This window comes from Centropristis striata, chromosome 2 (genome assembly GCF_030273125.1).
Source record: "Centropristis striata isolate RG_2023a ecotype Rhode Island chromosome 2, C.striata_1.0, whole genome shotgun sequence".
In the NCBI taxonomy this organism is placed as follows: Eukaryota; Metazoa; Chordata; class Actinopteri; order Perciformes; family Serranidae; genus Centropristis; species Centropristis striata.
In genome coordinates this window covers 13,454,002-13,471,618 of record NC_081518.1, presented here as the reverse complement: position 1 = coordinate 13,471,618, position 17,617 = coordinate 13,454,002, and the positions used below count along the sequence as shown (strand labels likewise).

The 17,617-nt window shown below is 38.3% G+C and overlaps 1 protein-coding gene across 1 annotated transcript in view; it reads left to right on the top strand.

Moving 5' to 3' along the window:
* Positions 1 to 1,123: 1,123 nt before the first annotated feature.
* map2k5 (mitogen-activated protein kinase kinase 5) overlaps positions 1,124 to 17,617 on the top strand; it is a 59,546-nt gene continuing 43,052 nt past the window's right edge. Inside the window, exons 1-8 of the mRNA XM_059347055.1 lie at positions 1,124 to 1,554; positions 2,155 to 2,203; positions 3,785 to 3,852; positions 7,961 to 8,030; positions 8,740 to 8,780; positions 10,644 to 10,711; positions 10,837 to 10,885; positions 12,231 to 12,295. Of these exons, the coding sequence (XP_059203038.1) occupies positions 1,423 to 1,554; positions 2,155 to 2,203; positions 3,785 to 3,852; positions 7,961 to 8,030; positions 8,740 to 8,780; positions 10,644 to 10,711; positions 10,837 to 10,885; positions 12,231 to 12,295 (542 nt within the window). The 5' untranslated portion in view covers positions 1,124 to 1,422. The remainder of the gene's footprint in view (positions 1,555 to 2,154; positions 2,204 to 3,784; positions 3,853 to 7,960; positions 8,031 to 8,739; positions 8,781 to 10,643; positions 10,712 to 10,836; positions 10,886 to 12,230; positions 12,296 to 17,617) is intronic.

The window sequence follows — 17,617 nt, the reverse complement described above, 5'->3', positions numbered from 1 at the left end:
TCTATCCTATTTAAAAAAAATCTATTTCTCTTACTTCTGTCTTCTCTGGCATCTGAGAGACAGCAAAGTAAGATTTTCATTGTCCAAGGAAACATGTTTCTTTGTGTATATTACAATAAACATTGAATTAAATATCCTCTTTTTTGTCATAGGTAAAGAATCAAAATATAACATGTTCAAAGAATAATGCAAAAAAGATAACAATAATGTGTTTGAAAACATATTTCCAATTTTTTTTAGAGTACTGACAGTAACAGAAAATATAGGCCACATTTTCAGGTTGAGTTGTGCAAAAAGTACAATTTATGTTAATATCATCTTTTTCTTGGACCATACCATAACAATGCATCATAACGTCACACTGTTAAAATAATCGTCTAAGTCATTTTTTTTGCCTAAATCATTTCCTCATGACGCCGGCCACCTATGATAAAATCACCTACATCCTCAGTTGATCAGATCATGTGATTTTACCCCTTTAAGATAACGGTCTATGTCAAGTGTGTGACTTAAGCGGATTTATTATGCCTAAGTCAAAATAAAATGTGACCTAGGCAATTTTTGAACATGCCTTTGTGACTTAAGCATGATATGGTATCACTTTATTTTGAAGGTGTCTACATAAGAGTGACATGAGCGTGTCATAAACATGACATGGGATGTGTCATGAACATTAATGATACTTTAAAGTAACATTATTGCTCATGATACTTGTCATGTCATGTTTCTGACAGGCTTGTGTGACTCTTATATAGACACCTTCAAAATAAAGTGTTACCATATCTTGCTTTAGTCACAAAGGCATGTTCAAAAAATTGCCAAAGTCACATTTTATTTCTCTTAAGTTACATAATTTACACACAGTTTTATTACTATGCCAATAGCCATCCTTTTTGAGTTAAATGATTAATAAATGTCATATGTTACACTTTTGGGGAAGTTTTTTGTGTTTCCTGCAAACAAAAAAACGAGTTAGGCGATTATTTTAACAGGGTGACGATAATTAATGTTGCTTGAACTTGGTAACTTTCCACCACTGATAGAACATAATTGTCATGCAAGGCTTCTTTACTTGACAGTAAAAAGCAGCAAAGTGAAAACAGGGCTGATGCTTTTATTTTGAAATTTGCTGAGCGGATGTTGATTCGGAAACGCTGTTGGAGCAGTTGTGTTTTCCTCAAAACTAGCTTCATGGCTAAATATCTCAGATAACACAGTGTAAAACGTCGTCTCAGACAGTGGACCAACACATATTTTATAGCTAAAGATAGACCTTTAATACGGTTATGATATGACCGTTGAATGAGCTCAACGGTTAACGTTTTTAAATCTCCGCACCACTTGGGGAAGTGACTGGACTGAGCAGGATGCTAGCATGTTAGCTTAGACAAGTGTTATTATGAGGCTTAATTGTTCTTCTTTATGCTCATACTCGGTTTAAATAACATCTTCGCAATGGACACCGAGGCAATAGTTATCCGTATAAAAACACCGTCAGGGGACATGGACTCGGCCGTTGACTGTCCATCTCTTCTGAACTTCAATGACTTACTGGTGAGTCTTTCAAAAGCTAGACAGCTGGCTAACTGACTTTTGATATCAGGAGCTTCAATTAAAAATAGCTGTACAGTGAAACGACATGAATACAGCTTTAATCTGGTTCTGTGTCTGAGCCCAGCTAAGATACACTAAACACAACTATATCGTCACACTGTTAAAATAATCGCCTAAGTCTTTTTTTGTCAAAATTGTTTTTTTTTGCCTAAATCATTTATGGTAAAATCGCCTACATCCTCAGTTGATCAGATCATGTGATTTTACCCCTTTAAGATAATGGCCTATGTCAAATGTGTGACTTAACCATATCTTTACCATATCTTGCTTAAGTCACAAAGGCATGTTCAAAAATTGCCTAAGTCATTTATTTCTCTTAAGTTACATCATTTACACAAACTGTTACTACTATGCCAATAGACATCCTTTGTTACATCCCTTTTGAATGAAATGAATCAATAAATATCATATGTTACACTTTTGGTGAAGTTTTTTGTGTTTCCTCCAAAACTTGAAAAAATCAGTTAGGCGATTATGTTAACAGGGTGGCGATATTGTATTATTTTCCCTGTTTTAATAAACTCTGCCAAACATTTACAGGTTGCAATCAGAGATGTCATGCCTGAAGCCACTGTCACGGCATTTGAATGTGAGTGTCTTTTTTCTAGTTTTTTTATTACTTTGCTTCTGAAACAACCACAGCAATCTAAATCTACCGCAGCACTTTTTCAACTCCTGACACTCCAAGTTTACAGTACTGTGGACCCTCTGAGTGACCTGTGTTTCTCATTGGTAACAATAAGTTGTACATTACTGACTAACTGACATATTGTTACTAACAACTCCTACTTTCAATGGGAAACCTTCAATCCCCATTCCTATTATTTCTTTGTATATATATATATATATATATGAGAGGGCAGGAAAAATTTATAAATTACAGTCAGGGGTTTTCAAAGTCTGAAACAACTTGTGTTTACTTGCTTTGTTTTCCCTGATGATACATGATGGATCATTATTATGTTATTTGATCCCAAAGACACATAGACACAAGTGAGCCTAAAACTCCTAATAATGCTGTTTAATAATACTTCAGACTACACCAAATGGAAAAAAACGTCTTTCCTGAGGCATTTCTTATTTTCTGACTCTCTGTAAGTAGGACGAACAGTTAATTTCTCTCAACTGTCCCTTTTACCAAATCTCACACATTTAGGCTATTCTGTGAAACTCTTTTGAAAACTAATGTAATATTTCTATTCTATTCCATTTATATTTACCATTTCTATAATACGAGTGATCCTGTTTCTTAGATTAAATTATATCCTAAAAATATATTTTGTTAGATATCCATTTTGCTGAAAATATGCATAGTATATGTACTATTACAACATGAATATAACAATGTTAATCAAACATAAACATTTCAAACAGCATTTACGGTAATGCTAGTGATGCTTATGGTCAGTCTTAATTGTTATGTAAACAGGTATGTGGATAAAATTTTGTGTTATTCTGATATTATAAGGTGCTCACTTAAGTTACACCTAATTTAGTTTTTTTTTTCAAAGCAGAAATATAAACAGTAAAACACTGCTTAATATTGACAAAAGTACAATCCAGATTCCAAAGAAGTTGGCATGTTGTCTTAACCAAATGCGTAATAATTTGCTCGTGCTTTTCAACATAAATTTACTTTAAACTGTATAAAGACAATATATTTTATTTTCAAACTGATACCATTTTAATGCATTGGGGTTGTAGTTGTGCCTTTCTGTGTCTTGTATATTGCATGCAGTGTTAATTGTTTTACTGATGAAACTGTGAAATACATATTGCATGTCATCATATTTACTGGTAAATTAACATAATTTAAAATTTTCTTTGACAAATAATAATCTCCCCTTGCAATTATGAAACCCAAGATTTTGCAACTGTATAGCTGCTCTCTTTTTTTTGTTCCTTAAAGTGACATGCACAGTTTCAATATGAGTGACTCAGGATGAGTAATGTTTAATGTTTTTCATAATGTGGAATGAGTTGCCTAAAAAATGTGGCCTGTGTTACTTGCTGTGATACCTGCAACTGTATTTTGTGTTACAGTTGCAGCTGTTATATCAAAATGTGTTTTGCTTTGAGTATTGCCTGGTATTTTGAATTATTTTTTAATTTAGCTATTTATTCATACAGTTTTACAATCCAAACTTACGGATGCTTCTGTGGTTTTTAGATGAAGACGAGGTGGGGGACAGAATCACTGTAAGAAGTGATGAAGAACTCAAAGCCATGTTGTCATATGTGAGTATATCAATAAATATGTCATGTTTTTCATTATGTCACGCATCCATCCCACAACTTGCATAACAAAATTGTATTTTCTGTTGCATTTTAATGTTGTAGCAGTTTGTGGTGGGGTTAATTCTTCTTTAGAAAGTAGTTCTGATTATTATTATTATTTTAATTAAGTTCAGATTACACTATTTCTTTTCACTGCTCTTCCACTTAATGTCTGAACCACTGAACTGTGTGTGTGTGTGTGTGTGTGTGTGTGTGCACATGCACATGCACATTTTGCTGCAGCAGCTAAGTACATAATTATTTCAATGGAAACCAATAATAATAATTTAATTTAACCCGAGGACGCTTAGCAATACAATACAGTAGGATGACTAAAAATTGGGCACTGATGAGGGGGATAAGTGAGTCCAAAAGCCTTTGTGAAGAGATGGTGCTTGAGAAGGTTCTGAAAATGTCCAATGTCCAATGTCCTTATTTAGTAGCATTCAAAGGGTTCAAGGCCATCAGATCTATCAGATACAGTATTGTTGAAAAAGGAGACGGTTAAGAAAACACTTGCTATGTGGTGTCAGAGGCACCATTGGCCTTAACCTCTTAAGAATCATATAACCTCATCCAGTTGTATTTAACCTAAGGGAAAAAAACAGCTTATTGGTGGTTCTTAGAAACACACACACACACACACACACACACACACACACACACACACACTTCCTCTCCCCATTCAGCTCCCCTACCTAGTGCTGTACATTTTCATATTCCACCATACTTACTGTTCATGCCACGGACAGTAAGAGTAATGGCGTGTAATGGGTTTCTCTACGAGGTACACTGAAAGCTAAATGAACTGTCAATTTTTATTATTTATTATTCAGTACTTAAAGTTTTGCCTCATTAAAGAGCGAGGCCCCCTGGGCTGCAGAATTGTTCAAAATCTACTTTCATCTGTGGATGTCTTTTACCCCCCATCAGCTCACAATGATGCTGCTGGAGCCACAGGCACAATTTACACTCCTTGTTTTTTGTCCGTTTTTATCATGCATTCACTTGTGGTTGCTTTTTAATCATTAAGTAGCATAGGATAGCAGGGTGATTAAGCAAAAAGAGACAGCTGTTGTGCCGACGAGCATTGTGAGACGGGAGGAAAAAGTATTGACCTCAGCCAGCTTTATTATTCACAAATCCTGATGACATGTTTTTAGATTATTTTGTGATTTTGCCTTGCTCTGCTGTGTGTGTCCTGTTTGAATGGGGGTCACTTTCGAGGAAATCAAAGTATTTATACATCAATATATTTTCAGGGATTTCCTGTCTTGTGTGTTTTGGTATTTCCACCATTGTTTTGTGTATTGTATGCTAAAATTGCATCCCAATATTAACTGAACAACCTAATCTGGAAGTAAAATGATGCTGCTACATTAGGTGATGGTGATATGCTGCAGTATCAAAGCATACTTTTAGGTAGCCTAATCAATTTTTAAAGAAAAGACCACTGACCAAATTTGACCATAATCAGCCAAATATCAGGAATAGTCACCAATATACCTGTACAGTTTTAAATATAACTTTAATTATTATTTTAATTAAATGTCTACCTGTATATGTATAACAGGCTACATTGAATATTTATTAATATTTCATTTTGTAATGCATAATGGCAGCTCATTGTCCTAACGCTTTTTCGTTCTCTATTCAGGCGATATGACATGATTTAACAGCATATTAATTTATGACCCTGACCTGCAGCAGAAATATTTAGTATCCACAGCAGTGCACTGCTTCGTCCACAGATTTCAAAAGCCACAATGAATTTTTGGCAAACAAATCCAGGAGCCCTGTAATGGCTTTCCGCTCCTCATGGGACAAGCAAGTGCACAAAAAGCTGCTGATCACCTGGAAAATACCGGGCTCACTAAAATATAATTTACACTAGCTGAGTACTTTAAATGTCTTATGCAAGGGTTATGCATTTCAGCAGTCATTTGCATTTGTATTCAGAGGATTTTTTTATCGTGTTGTTTGCTGTGGTTGCCATTTGGCCTCCAGAGAGACCCCAGTGGATTTGTGCCTCAGTGCTGTTAATTTCAGGTGAGCAGACAGCCATTATGTGAAATTAATAGGAATTAAGGGAAACCAGCATGTTAGGTGAAAGGTGGGATAATTCATTAGAGTCTCTCATGGTTACCTTGTGTGTGCAGGTGTGTGAAGACGTTTGTGATAATGAATTATTACGTTTATAGCCAGACTTTTAAATATGCTGTCACCACACAGTGTTTTCTGATATTCAGGAGCTCTGCTTTGACGAAAAATCTGTGCACCTTGTTGCTGAGCAAAATTAATGCTCAAATTCAGCACTTAATTAACATCCGTCAGCAGAGGGCATTTATTGTGAAAAGTATCCCCCATCACTGAGAACATTGATTGCTACATGCTCCTGTGAGACACACTAGTCTTCCAGGCATCTCTAATCATTGTTCGACACCTTGAAAGACAGACGCCCCTGTTCAAAGTTAAAGACTGGCCTGTGTCAGGTGCTAAAAAAAAACCCATGTGACCTCATCCCTTCCTCGCTCAGCTCCCCCTGGAGGTAGTGGCTCTAATTCCACCATTCTTACTCCCATTTCCCCTTAGTCTGCTAATGATGATGAGACCCACTCTCTGCTCTCGCTCTCCCACTTGTCCCTTAAGGCTGAGCGATGGTATTTGGGATCGGACACTGTTTAGTTATTGGCCAACAATGGAGAATGTCTTTTAATAACACACCTACTACAGATTAGGTGGTAATTGCAGCCTTAATCAATAAGCTAGCTGAGCGGAAAATTAAAGGTACGTGAAGCCCGAACCCCCCCACCACACACACACACACCCTCAACACACACAACATGTTTTTTGGTATTAGGCCCATTGTTCAGATGTGGCCTAGTGAAAACGCTGGAGGGCGAAAGCAGAGGGCTAGGAGCGAGGAGGGATGTGACAGTGATAAATAGGCCTTTTAATAACAGCTGTGCCACTTGGGTAGCCATTCTGATCCATTCCCATCCAAGCCGGTCCCATCGTCCTCCCATCCCCCCTCCCTCCCCCACAATGAGAGAGCAAATTTACATATCACAGTGATGACTTGGTAGTTCATATTGGATTGTAAATGAAATACAATGAACACATGTACATGTTGACTACATAAAGACATCTTCCAGAGTGTGTGACTGTGTCTTTAATAAGGTCTTGCTGTTAATTTTTGTTGGTTTGAAGCCTCAAAAAAGGAGGGGACATAAACAAAACACACACACACACATTCACAGTTTAACAGATGGTTTGGTTAACTGAAACATCAATTATTGCATTGCCTTGGCAAGCGTCTGCGAGGCTCCAGAGTGTGTGTGTATGTGTGTGTGCACGTGTTAGTCCTGTAGGATATGAGTGTTTGGTGAGCTGTTGACCTGGAGGAGAAAAGGGTTAATGCTACACTCCTTCAGAACAAGCCCACAGGGCATTGGTCCTCATCGGCAACAGATTTCAGCACAGCATGCTCACAAAACACTGTGGATTAATTCTGACGTCATTTAGATAAACAGTTTTGTGTGGGTAATATTCTTAAATTTGTCAGTGTAGTGTATAGTCAGACTGCAAATTTACCGATGCTTCTCTTCATCTGTTTTTTAAATGATCCTTTATCAATGAAACAAAGTATATTTAAGTTCCAGTATTTGTAATATGCTGCTTTCAAATCAAACTTGTGAGCTTGTGGTTATGACAAAGGAAGTCATGGACACTGCAACTGTTTAGCAAACTTATGAGCTGGTAATGTAATGCAGGAAATTCAAAAGCATAATGATGAGGAAAAGATGAGGCCATTGGAAATATGAATGTTTTTCTCTGATATACATTTATGAAGAGAAAGTCTACAAATTAAATTACCAAATGACCTCCAAGGCCTTTTCTGAAACTGTCAGCAAACGTGTCACAACTTGTGACCTCAGATCTCTCTTTAACATTTTCACATACAATGTCGTACATGTCGATTCTAAGCATGACCTCATTTGAAGGCAGCAACAGTCACTTCAAACTCCTTTTTGTTTTCAGCTAATTGTGACTTTCTTTCCTCCTTTAGTACTTCAACACAATGAATGAACAACGCATGAATGGACTGCTGCCGGACCCTCTACAGATTTTTCCAAGAGGTACGGAGTGACATGTTACTGTTTATCATGGATAGGTATGCTGAAAGGCTCATTACATATTTGTAATTAATGTGTTGACAATTAATCACAAGCAACATTTAAATATATAAAAATATTCACATTTTCCTCGTAGGAATTATTAAACTGAAATTTGGGTAAAGGGAGCATTTGGTGGCTTGGAGTAACAACACAGCCTCTGGAAAACATTAAAATTCAGTGGCTCATTCTGTTCTTGTGTTGACAGTCATTTATAAATCTACATTTCTTTTGCTTCAAGGACATTGAAACTACAAGCGTGTGTTCAGGCTAAGCCTTGCCCAAATCTCCGGTTTCTTCCTAAACTGGTTTTGACTTTGAGTGCTTTGTCAATACATACATTTTCTTTATAAAGTTTTCATACCATTCGAAGTCATACATAATCGCAAACAGGCCCCAAGGGCAAACTTTATTGTCTCCGTCTCTTTTGCTCTGTATTTGGTTCACTCTTTCTGTGATTCTGTTTTTCCTTCCTACCTACCACCAGCTGTCTCAAGAGCCCAACATCTCAATCACTCTCTTGTCTACAACTAATTTCAGAGTAACCCTCATTTCATTTCATCTGTTTTTCTTTTTTTTTTTCTTTTTTACTTTACAAAGAACTGATTCCTTTTCAGCACATTTGTAAATGGCCCAGTGATGTGTTCTACAATCTAGTCAATTACTGTTTCAGCCGGCAAGACTCCAGGGATCCGGAACATACATGGCCTGAAGGTACCTATCTCAATAATTGTTTCAGCTGCCTTACACGGAGAACAAGGGGAGGGGAGGGAGGAAAGTTAAAGCAAATGGATTGGTAACGCTGTGTTCCACTTATTGAAATGTCAATTGAAGTCAAGGCTCTCCTTTTCTTTCACTCATTCTCTTGCTCCCTTCGCCTATGTTTATGTATGGGGATGGCTGGCTGTGGCTGCAGTGGGGCTTCTCTCTTCTTCACTTATCTTATATTCTTGGCTCTTATGCCAAGCAGTCATTTCAAAGTAAGGTGTTATGCTGAATCCTTGATCCCCCTGCAGAATATTTTGATACTCTCGTTTCCATAAGTACATCAACATTGGTTAGAGCAAGAACCTAAGTCAATAAGAAGATGTTATTATTGAACCATGAAATTGTCATTACAAAGCCCCCCCACCCCCGCCATTTATAAATGGCCTTCGACAGACCTTCCCATTTTATGTTAGACATATGTTGCTATTGAAACTCATTGCTAATTACCATGGGTTAAATGACTTGACACCTCTTCCATCTCTCCAGATGATCCATATTATATCCATTTCAATAATAAAATCCCCCCCCCCCCACCCCCACCCCCACCCCCCCGCAAACACTGAAAGTGTTTTATTTAATGTATCCTCTGAGGAGCTTTGGTAACAACTACTGAACTGTGTCAGGTTTTTTTTTAAGGCTAAGGTTCTGTTTTCATAAGATGATGTTTTCCTAAAATCTTCAGTCCTTTGGTAATCTTTCCCCTCTTTTCTCCTGTTTTAATATAAAAGTAATTGGCTGAGGGGAGTCTTGTGCGCTGTTTAAATTAGGTCTTCCTGGGCACTAATTAAAGAGAGAATCCCTGTGCTTTAGTGGACCCAACACACCGGCCTTTTGACCTCAATTAAGAGAGTTATTTTTAGTATACCCTTTACAGGGTCTTGTCTCTTCTTTTGTATACAATATCTGTGTTGAGCACAGAGGTCTTTGGAGTAAACAGAGATGCAATGAACAATGTCCCTAGTGAGGCAATAGACCTTATATTTCTAAACTTTTTTTCCAGGAACAACGTAGTAGCTGAATGGTTACAGCACATTCCACTAGAACTGAAACAATTAGGCGACTTATCCATTAGTCGTTCAGAAAAATAATCGGCTACTATTTTAATGATTGATTAATCATTGGAGTACTTTTTCATGCAAAAATAGATGCTCTCAAATTTGAGGATTTCCTGTTTTTTTAATGTTTAATATGATATTAAACGGAATATCTTGGGGTTTTGGACTGACAAAACAAGACATTGAAATAAAACCTTTGACTTTGAGAAACTGGGATGTACATTTTTCTTTTTAGTTGCAGCCCTATATGCCAACATCCCTGGTTCCCATTCCACCCTTGTGACCTTTGTTGCTTGTCTTACCCCTCTCTCTTTCTATATCTCGCTATATATATTTCCAGTCTGCCTGTACACTGTCAGCTATCCAAGAAAGGCACAAATGTTTTTGTTTTTTTGCTGTTTGTTATTATCTGTTGCACATCCTTCAGTATTAACCCATGGTGCTGTACTTTCATGCAAATATATTTTTGCCTTTCCTCGCCTTTCTCCCTTTTCCCTTCTGCTGTCTGTCATCCGTCCCCCTCCTCTATGTGGTCACCTCTTTCTTTCTTCTTTGCCTGCCTCCCTTCTCTCCTACGAAAGCCAATTAACCTCCAGGCTGAACCGAGAGCTTGTGTTTTGTTCCTGTTCATTAGGGGGTCTGGCCATATGTCTGTCTGTCTGCCTGTCTTTTGGCCTTGACCACTAGGTGTGTGTCTGTATTTGTACGTGTGTGTCCTCTTACATTTTTGTTTATGTGTTTCCACACCCCTCAGGTTAATACAAGACCTAACCCAGCCAATGACTGCACTCATGCTGTCCCAGACTCCATGGCCAACAACAGGTGAGCCTGCTGGGGCATGAGGAGCATGTTACACCACCTGGAATAAACTTCAGTCGGTCGGTTGATAGATGAGTAGAAAGATGTCTGTGATACTTGCGTCAACTGTGCTGTGTTCCTTCCTCCAGCTTAAAAAAATCATCTGCCGAGCTGAAGAGGATCCTGACAAATGGGCAGGTGAGCCTGTGTTTTGGGTTTAAGTAGAATTTGACCGCTGTTATCTCGCTGCCCCTGCTCTCACACCTAGTTTCCACTGACTACACATTCTAACTAGTGGTTTGCTCCTCTATTGATTTCTTGTAATGCCAACCGTGGGCATGTTATACAGAGTGTGTGTTTTTGTCTCTTCAATGGGACCAGGGGGTCTGTGGGTCCCTACAACCAAGGCTGTTACTGTTGTATCTCTGTCTTTTATAAAACTCTCTCTCATACACACACACACACACACACACACACAGTCAGTGGCTAGCATGTCAGGGAGACAATTAAACCAGCGTGTTCTCAGGTTTCTGCTGCAACATAGTGAACTAATAGAGCTGTTCTCTCCCCTCTCCTCCATCTCTTCTCATTCTCTCTCCCTCCTCTCACCATGTTGTCAAATCAATTGAGGTGAATTGGGGAGGGGTAGATGTGTATGTGTAGTGTGTGTCTGCATGCTTTCCTGTATGTTGTGATACCTGCCTCTTTCAGTTTGTACAAAAATTAGTTTCGGCAGCCCCACACTGACATCATATAAAAATCAATCACGGAGCGCCATGCGCACAAAGTGTTCATACTCCTGTTGAAGATGGTGCTCCAATGCAGCATGGACTGGTGGAATAATCAATTAGAGAATTATTCACCAGACATTTTAAATTCTGGCCATTTTGCATACTGCAGTTATTTTTCAGGATGCTAACCTTTTGTAATTCTACAGGATATATTAATTATTATAGATGATGTAGCTTTTAAATGCATTACCCTACACCACATTAAAAAAATACAGGTCAGATTCTTTATTCTTTAGTATAACTAAATATATAACTTAATCACAACGACAACATGATTTGAGTGCAATATTTGGAGGAATTTAAATCACCTACAGGAACATTTTGACTGGTCATTTTTAAAATGGCAGAGAGCGGGAAACTTTTGGTCAGAACAGCCATGTTAGCACATTCTACACATTATATTACCTGCCACTTTTTTCTTTCTTTATCCACGAAGAGTGGAACAACTGCAAACAAATCATCATTAAACTCTACATCAGTTACTCCCCCACTCAGCCAAGCACAATGTCCCTTTATAAATTGGACAGCAAATGTTGTATTGATCTCCTCCTTATGTTTTCTGTTCTTATGTTGCTGAACTTGGAGTGACCTGAATGCTGCTCTTGTTTATAGCCTCAAGTGACAATGTCATCCCTTCTCTCTCTCTGACTCTTTTCTCTCTCATCTTTGTAGTTACACGTATCCTCTACAGGTTGCATGTCTTCTTATGTTATAACAACATAAGTACCATTATTGTATCCTTGTGTCTGCAGATAAATGCGCAAGATATCCACTATCAAGAGCAGCTTGGCCATGGAAATGGAGGCACGGTTTACAAGTAAGTGTTTGCTGGCTCTCACACTGGGGCACCAACATTACAAGGCCACAACACAATAACAGATAGTGACACTAAAGAGTTACCTACCGAAGCAAGAGAGATGGTGTGAATGATTGGTTCAGGGATGGTGAAGCCTCTATATGCTGCAAATTTTAAGGAAAGGTGTCTCAATTTGTGGCCACTTTTAGTAGACTGATGAGTGTGATGCGATTCTTGGCTTTTCAAACTTTTTTCTACTCAGTTTTTGTAACAAACGCATCACTCTGCAACAAGGCTCTTTGAAGGGTTCTCCATTGTTCACCATCCTTCCTCTCTTCCTTTATTGTCCATTTATCTCTCAGTGTTTTGCTGTGACATCTATCAGGCTGGTTTGTGTCTTTACCTTCATTTATTTATTCTGGTTTGAAGGTTGCAAACATATATGATATTGATTTGGGGCTCTAAGGTATGACAGCAATTGACTTCATCTGTCTATAGTTCTGCACATTACCTGCCACGATAGGAGCCCTCCATCCTCTCTGGCTAGACAAATGTATTACAGCCCTGCTAACATTATGACAAGGTTGGCATTTGTGTTGCTCGCTCTATCCTTCTTTTCCCCACCTTATGTTTTCACCTTCCCATCAATCCTTAGCTATTGAGCTGTTTTATTGAGATTGAAGTATTGATCACTGCTCAGACTAACCTTGACTTGACAGAGTGGTCTGCTTCACACAGTCCCCAGCAAAACCAGTAAATGTCCTGTCTAGCAAATCCTACAAAACTGTTTTTTTATTTTCATTCCCTTTTTTCCGACCACCTTTTACTGTTTTATGACTCTGGGATTGTTTCATTAAGAGCCAATCTCTCATAGTTGTAGGAGACAAAGATTGCTGATCAGTTTGGCACCAGAAATGGTTACACTGCAGTAGAAAAGGCCAATATTGCAAGCCCAACAACTTCTCAGTCAATTTAGTCCAGCAAAGAAAAATCCATATGCTTTGGTGCTGAAAGTTTTATGGTTGGAAGGAGAAGATAAAAAAACTACTCAGTTTAACCAACTGGTGTTTTACATTGTATTAGTTTGTGCCCCTTCGAATTCAGATATACTTCACTTAGTCAATGAGAAGAGGAGCCCAAACACAACTTTTTGACAGCTTGAAGATGTAACACTTTGAGTGTGTGCCTGAACACATGATGTCAATACTGAAAGTCTGCTATTGATGGGCACAGTAGACCTTTTTCTCTATTTTTACTTTACTAAGGATGGCTGGTTCTGTTCTGCTGGACTCTGTATCATTCATTAATAAATGAAAAAGATATGGTTGTTAATTAGCTACTACTAATCTCTCATAAGGCCATAGACTTTAAAGTATTTTTATTTTGAAAATGTGAAATCATATCAAATCTGAGATCAATTAAAAAATTGAGTTTCAAGTTACGAGCTATTTTATATGCTCCTACATCCTTCCAGACTGATCCATGCCCAAGTTGAGGTAAACATTTGCTTCTGGTTCTGATGTCCTTTTTCTTTTGCGCAACAACCCAGCTTTTTCAGAAAATTCAAGGATCTCTGTAAATCATTGTCCAAGCCTCTCATGAGTCCACACCCGACAACTGGGCTTTTGCTTCCCAAACTACTCCAGCTGCATCCTTCCTTGACTGTCGGTCTCTCTCTGCTGAGTCAGCAGTAGCTAAGTAAACACCAATAGTGTTCTGGGCAGCCTTTTCTTCTGCAAACATTTTGAAGAAAGTACACTGACTCCATGTACCTAATCTCCAACATTACACTGGAGAGGTTGCTTCGATGACGAGAGCTAAAATGATTCATAAGAGAGTCGTCACTTTGGCATTGCCAGAAAACCTGGATTACCAAACTCCATACAGCTGTATCCCTTGCCATTAAATCCAGTTCAAGAACAGAATACTCAGCTCCTCCATCAACTTAAATGGCTCATACATTTAATTGTTTAATTAATTTAATTGTTCAGATCTGCCAGGGCAGATCTATTACACTTGCTATTACATAGACACTTGCTAGTAATGCATCATCCTGTTTGACCTCATATTTTTGTGGAACTGTCTCCCTGGGCTTTGCAGGTTTCACTATTGTTGTTAAGATTTAAAATTTGTTTGGGGAAAAAAAAAGTGGAATGTAAGCTTAGTCTTTTATAAATTAAAAGGAAAGGGGATCATATGCGCTATTGTTGTTGGCCTTCCTGCTTCTATATAACCAGACTGGTCATGACACACAAAATTAAGAATTTGTTATAAAATTGGTGTTAATTGTGTTGGTGGCCTTGACAGCAGCTCCTAGAAATTTCCGTTGATAACTGTTAATTGCATCCGTCTTTCCTTAATTTTAATTATTTTGTCACAGTCAGAAAAACCTCTGAATATTTAATACCGCTCTTCCCTTGGCGTCACCTTTAATATGTTATTGACAGGTTGTTCGTTAGCCAGTAAAGAATGGCGACATACTGACCTCCGTGTAGTGTTGCATTCAGTTTGACTAGATTTACACTTTTTTTCTACAAAACCATCTATAGACTCATACCAAAGTAATCCCTGGTTCAGTTATATTTGAATTACCCACTAAAAGTGTGTGCCATCTGTATTTTGCCTCACAACCACTTTATAATGGTGGGATTCTTAAGGGTCCACACTGGAAGCTGGGATTATCCCATCGCGTGCAAGAGAAGAAAGAGGAGAAGAGAAGAAAACTTTAAAAGTTTAGGTAGAAAGGATCACCATAATCTACTGTCAATTGCAATCACTGACCCCAGCCTTTGTTTTTTGTTTCTATACAGAGACAAAAGAAATGGGTGTCTTCATTACACAATGTTTACGTTAGTGTTTGCTGCGATGAAGGGACTAAGACTCCTGAGCCATTCACCGCACTGTAGGCATATTCACATTTATTTTGGTCAGGCTGCTTTTCTCCATTATTGTTCTTATTTGAAAAAATCTATTTGTAATACAAAATGAAAATGAGCATTTTAGAAAATGTTGCTTTATTAAACAGGAAATTAGCCATTTTGAAAAATACTGTATGCATACTCTCCTTAGGCCTGGACAGGTTTCCTGCTTGCCTCAAAAACCAGTTCTCTGCCCTCTTCAGCCTCTACCCTTTGGTCCAGCTTATATTAGGCTTATCACGTGTGAAAGCACTACCAAAGGCTCCCCACCTTTTAACCTCTTAGCCCATTTATGACCCAGAGCCATTTAGACTCAATTGGATGTTACCAACACCTCAGCTCTCCATAGCCACACGCTGACCTAGCCATCCATCAATGTCGGCCTTTGTTTTTTATTACACACTCTCTCAGAGGTCCATCTTGTCCAGCAATCTAACTGACTCTATGGCTTATAAATACAATAACAAGGACACACAGGCTATTTTCGTGACTCATGGATCCAACAGTGCAATTAAAATGAGCACATTTGCCTGACTGTGACTGTTGTGACATCTACTTAGACACCCACAGCTGTTCCTTTACTCTCTCAGCCCATTTTCTCCATTGATTTTGTTTTTACACCTCATTGTAAGACTGTATATTGAAGGGCCAAACCTCTTTGGTTAATTGTTGGTAACCTAGTATCTTGTATCCAGATTGTGTCAAGAACCAGTTGAATGGCATTACAGTTTACACTGTAGCTGCAGTGCAGCCTAGGTTTTGTCTTTGGCATAAATACTTAAGACCATGAATTAAGTCTTATTGAAGTAATTTATATATTTCTTGTTTATGGGTAGACTGGTGGACGCTTTGAATATTTCTCCAGACAATTAGGCTAAAATATCTAATGGGTAAGAGGGTGAATAAATAAAATCTGAAAATATACATTTACTTCAGTGTTTTACAGCCTCAATCCAAATTATTGGTGATGGTTTAGATTGTGTGAAGTATTAGAACCAGTTTTGGAATTTGTAGCTACTTTCCAGCAACATCCATAGTTAAAGCATTGTCTACTGTCATGGCTACACATGAGTCTGGACAGACATGGATGTAAACTGCAACTTTGTTGATTGGCAGAGGTAGACAAGCGCGAGTTGTGAGACCTGCTCTCAAAAGGGTCAAAGTCCATTCATGGAATTAAGGAATATTGTCTTCCGCTTTTTTTTAGGATGTAAACAAAGCAAACTTTCAACTTCATTATTTGAGCTTCTTGGCATTGCTGCTACTAGTGTGCTGGATTTTTATCAAGCAATCCTTTTTGTATGCATGTGTGTACCTGCACGTCGGTCTGTGAGTGTCCTGTGTTTAGGTTTCTGTGTTCTCTGTGTCAGTAAGGACAGCTATTATAGCCGTATCAGGTGAGGGAGTCAGGGAGAGAGAAAGGCGGCCCGTCATCCATGTGGCAGTGTAAAAGTACCACGTTAGCCCTGAGCCAGGAGGCCAGTCTCTCTAACCCAAAGCCCCAACTTCAGAGACATAGAGAGAGGCCCTATGAATACTGCATGATGGAGCTTTTATTACAGAGCGAGCTGGAGTGTAAATAAGATCCAGGCAATGGGGCACGTTTACTGGGGTCAGATCAGGGGAAGTGGCGGGGGGTGGCTATGCAACCTTGTCCCCATGTCTCCCGCTGTCACAAGCCTGTCACTGTAACTCATACAGGGATGCTCGGCCCTGAGGTGGTCAAGGACAGTCTGAGAATAAAGCTTTAACCAAACAGTAGTCACACCACATGTCCAGCCCTAAAACATGACCTTAAAACACATTTGTTAAAACTTTGGGATTGTGTAACTCTTTTATATCTAACTTAGACATATATTTAATTATTACCCTTAAAAAGTAACTGCAGTTTTGTGGATATTAGGTCTGAAATTCTTAGTCAACAGCTATCCTTACAATTTTATTAACAAATGAATTTGTTGATTTGCTCAACAGATCTGTAAAATATAATTTCTCCACCATCATGCAAAAGCACCACTTAAAATATTGTCTTATATTATTGAATGTGGATATTTCCCTTCAATCGAATGTAAAGCATATTTTAAGGTTTTTTGTACGGCATTCAGAAGCAGTGGATGTTGCACCAAAGCACCAACATCAAAACAAATGGTTAGGTCAACACACATGAATCAGGTCTCATATACCAACATGCACATGTGGCCAGCCCAGCTAACAAAACAAAGAAATTGGATTTCAATGCACACACAGTGGGGATGTGAGGATGCCATTTCTCAACTGATGTTATTATATAGCAAGTAGTTTGTTTTTGGATTTCAATATTACTTATCTTTAAAGTTTCATCATCTGCAGTCATCCCTCTTTCTTTCGTTGGTTTGGTCATAGTAACTGTTTACTTGCAACACTAGCAGAGAACGGAAAAAATGCT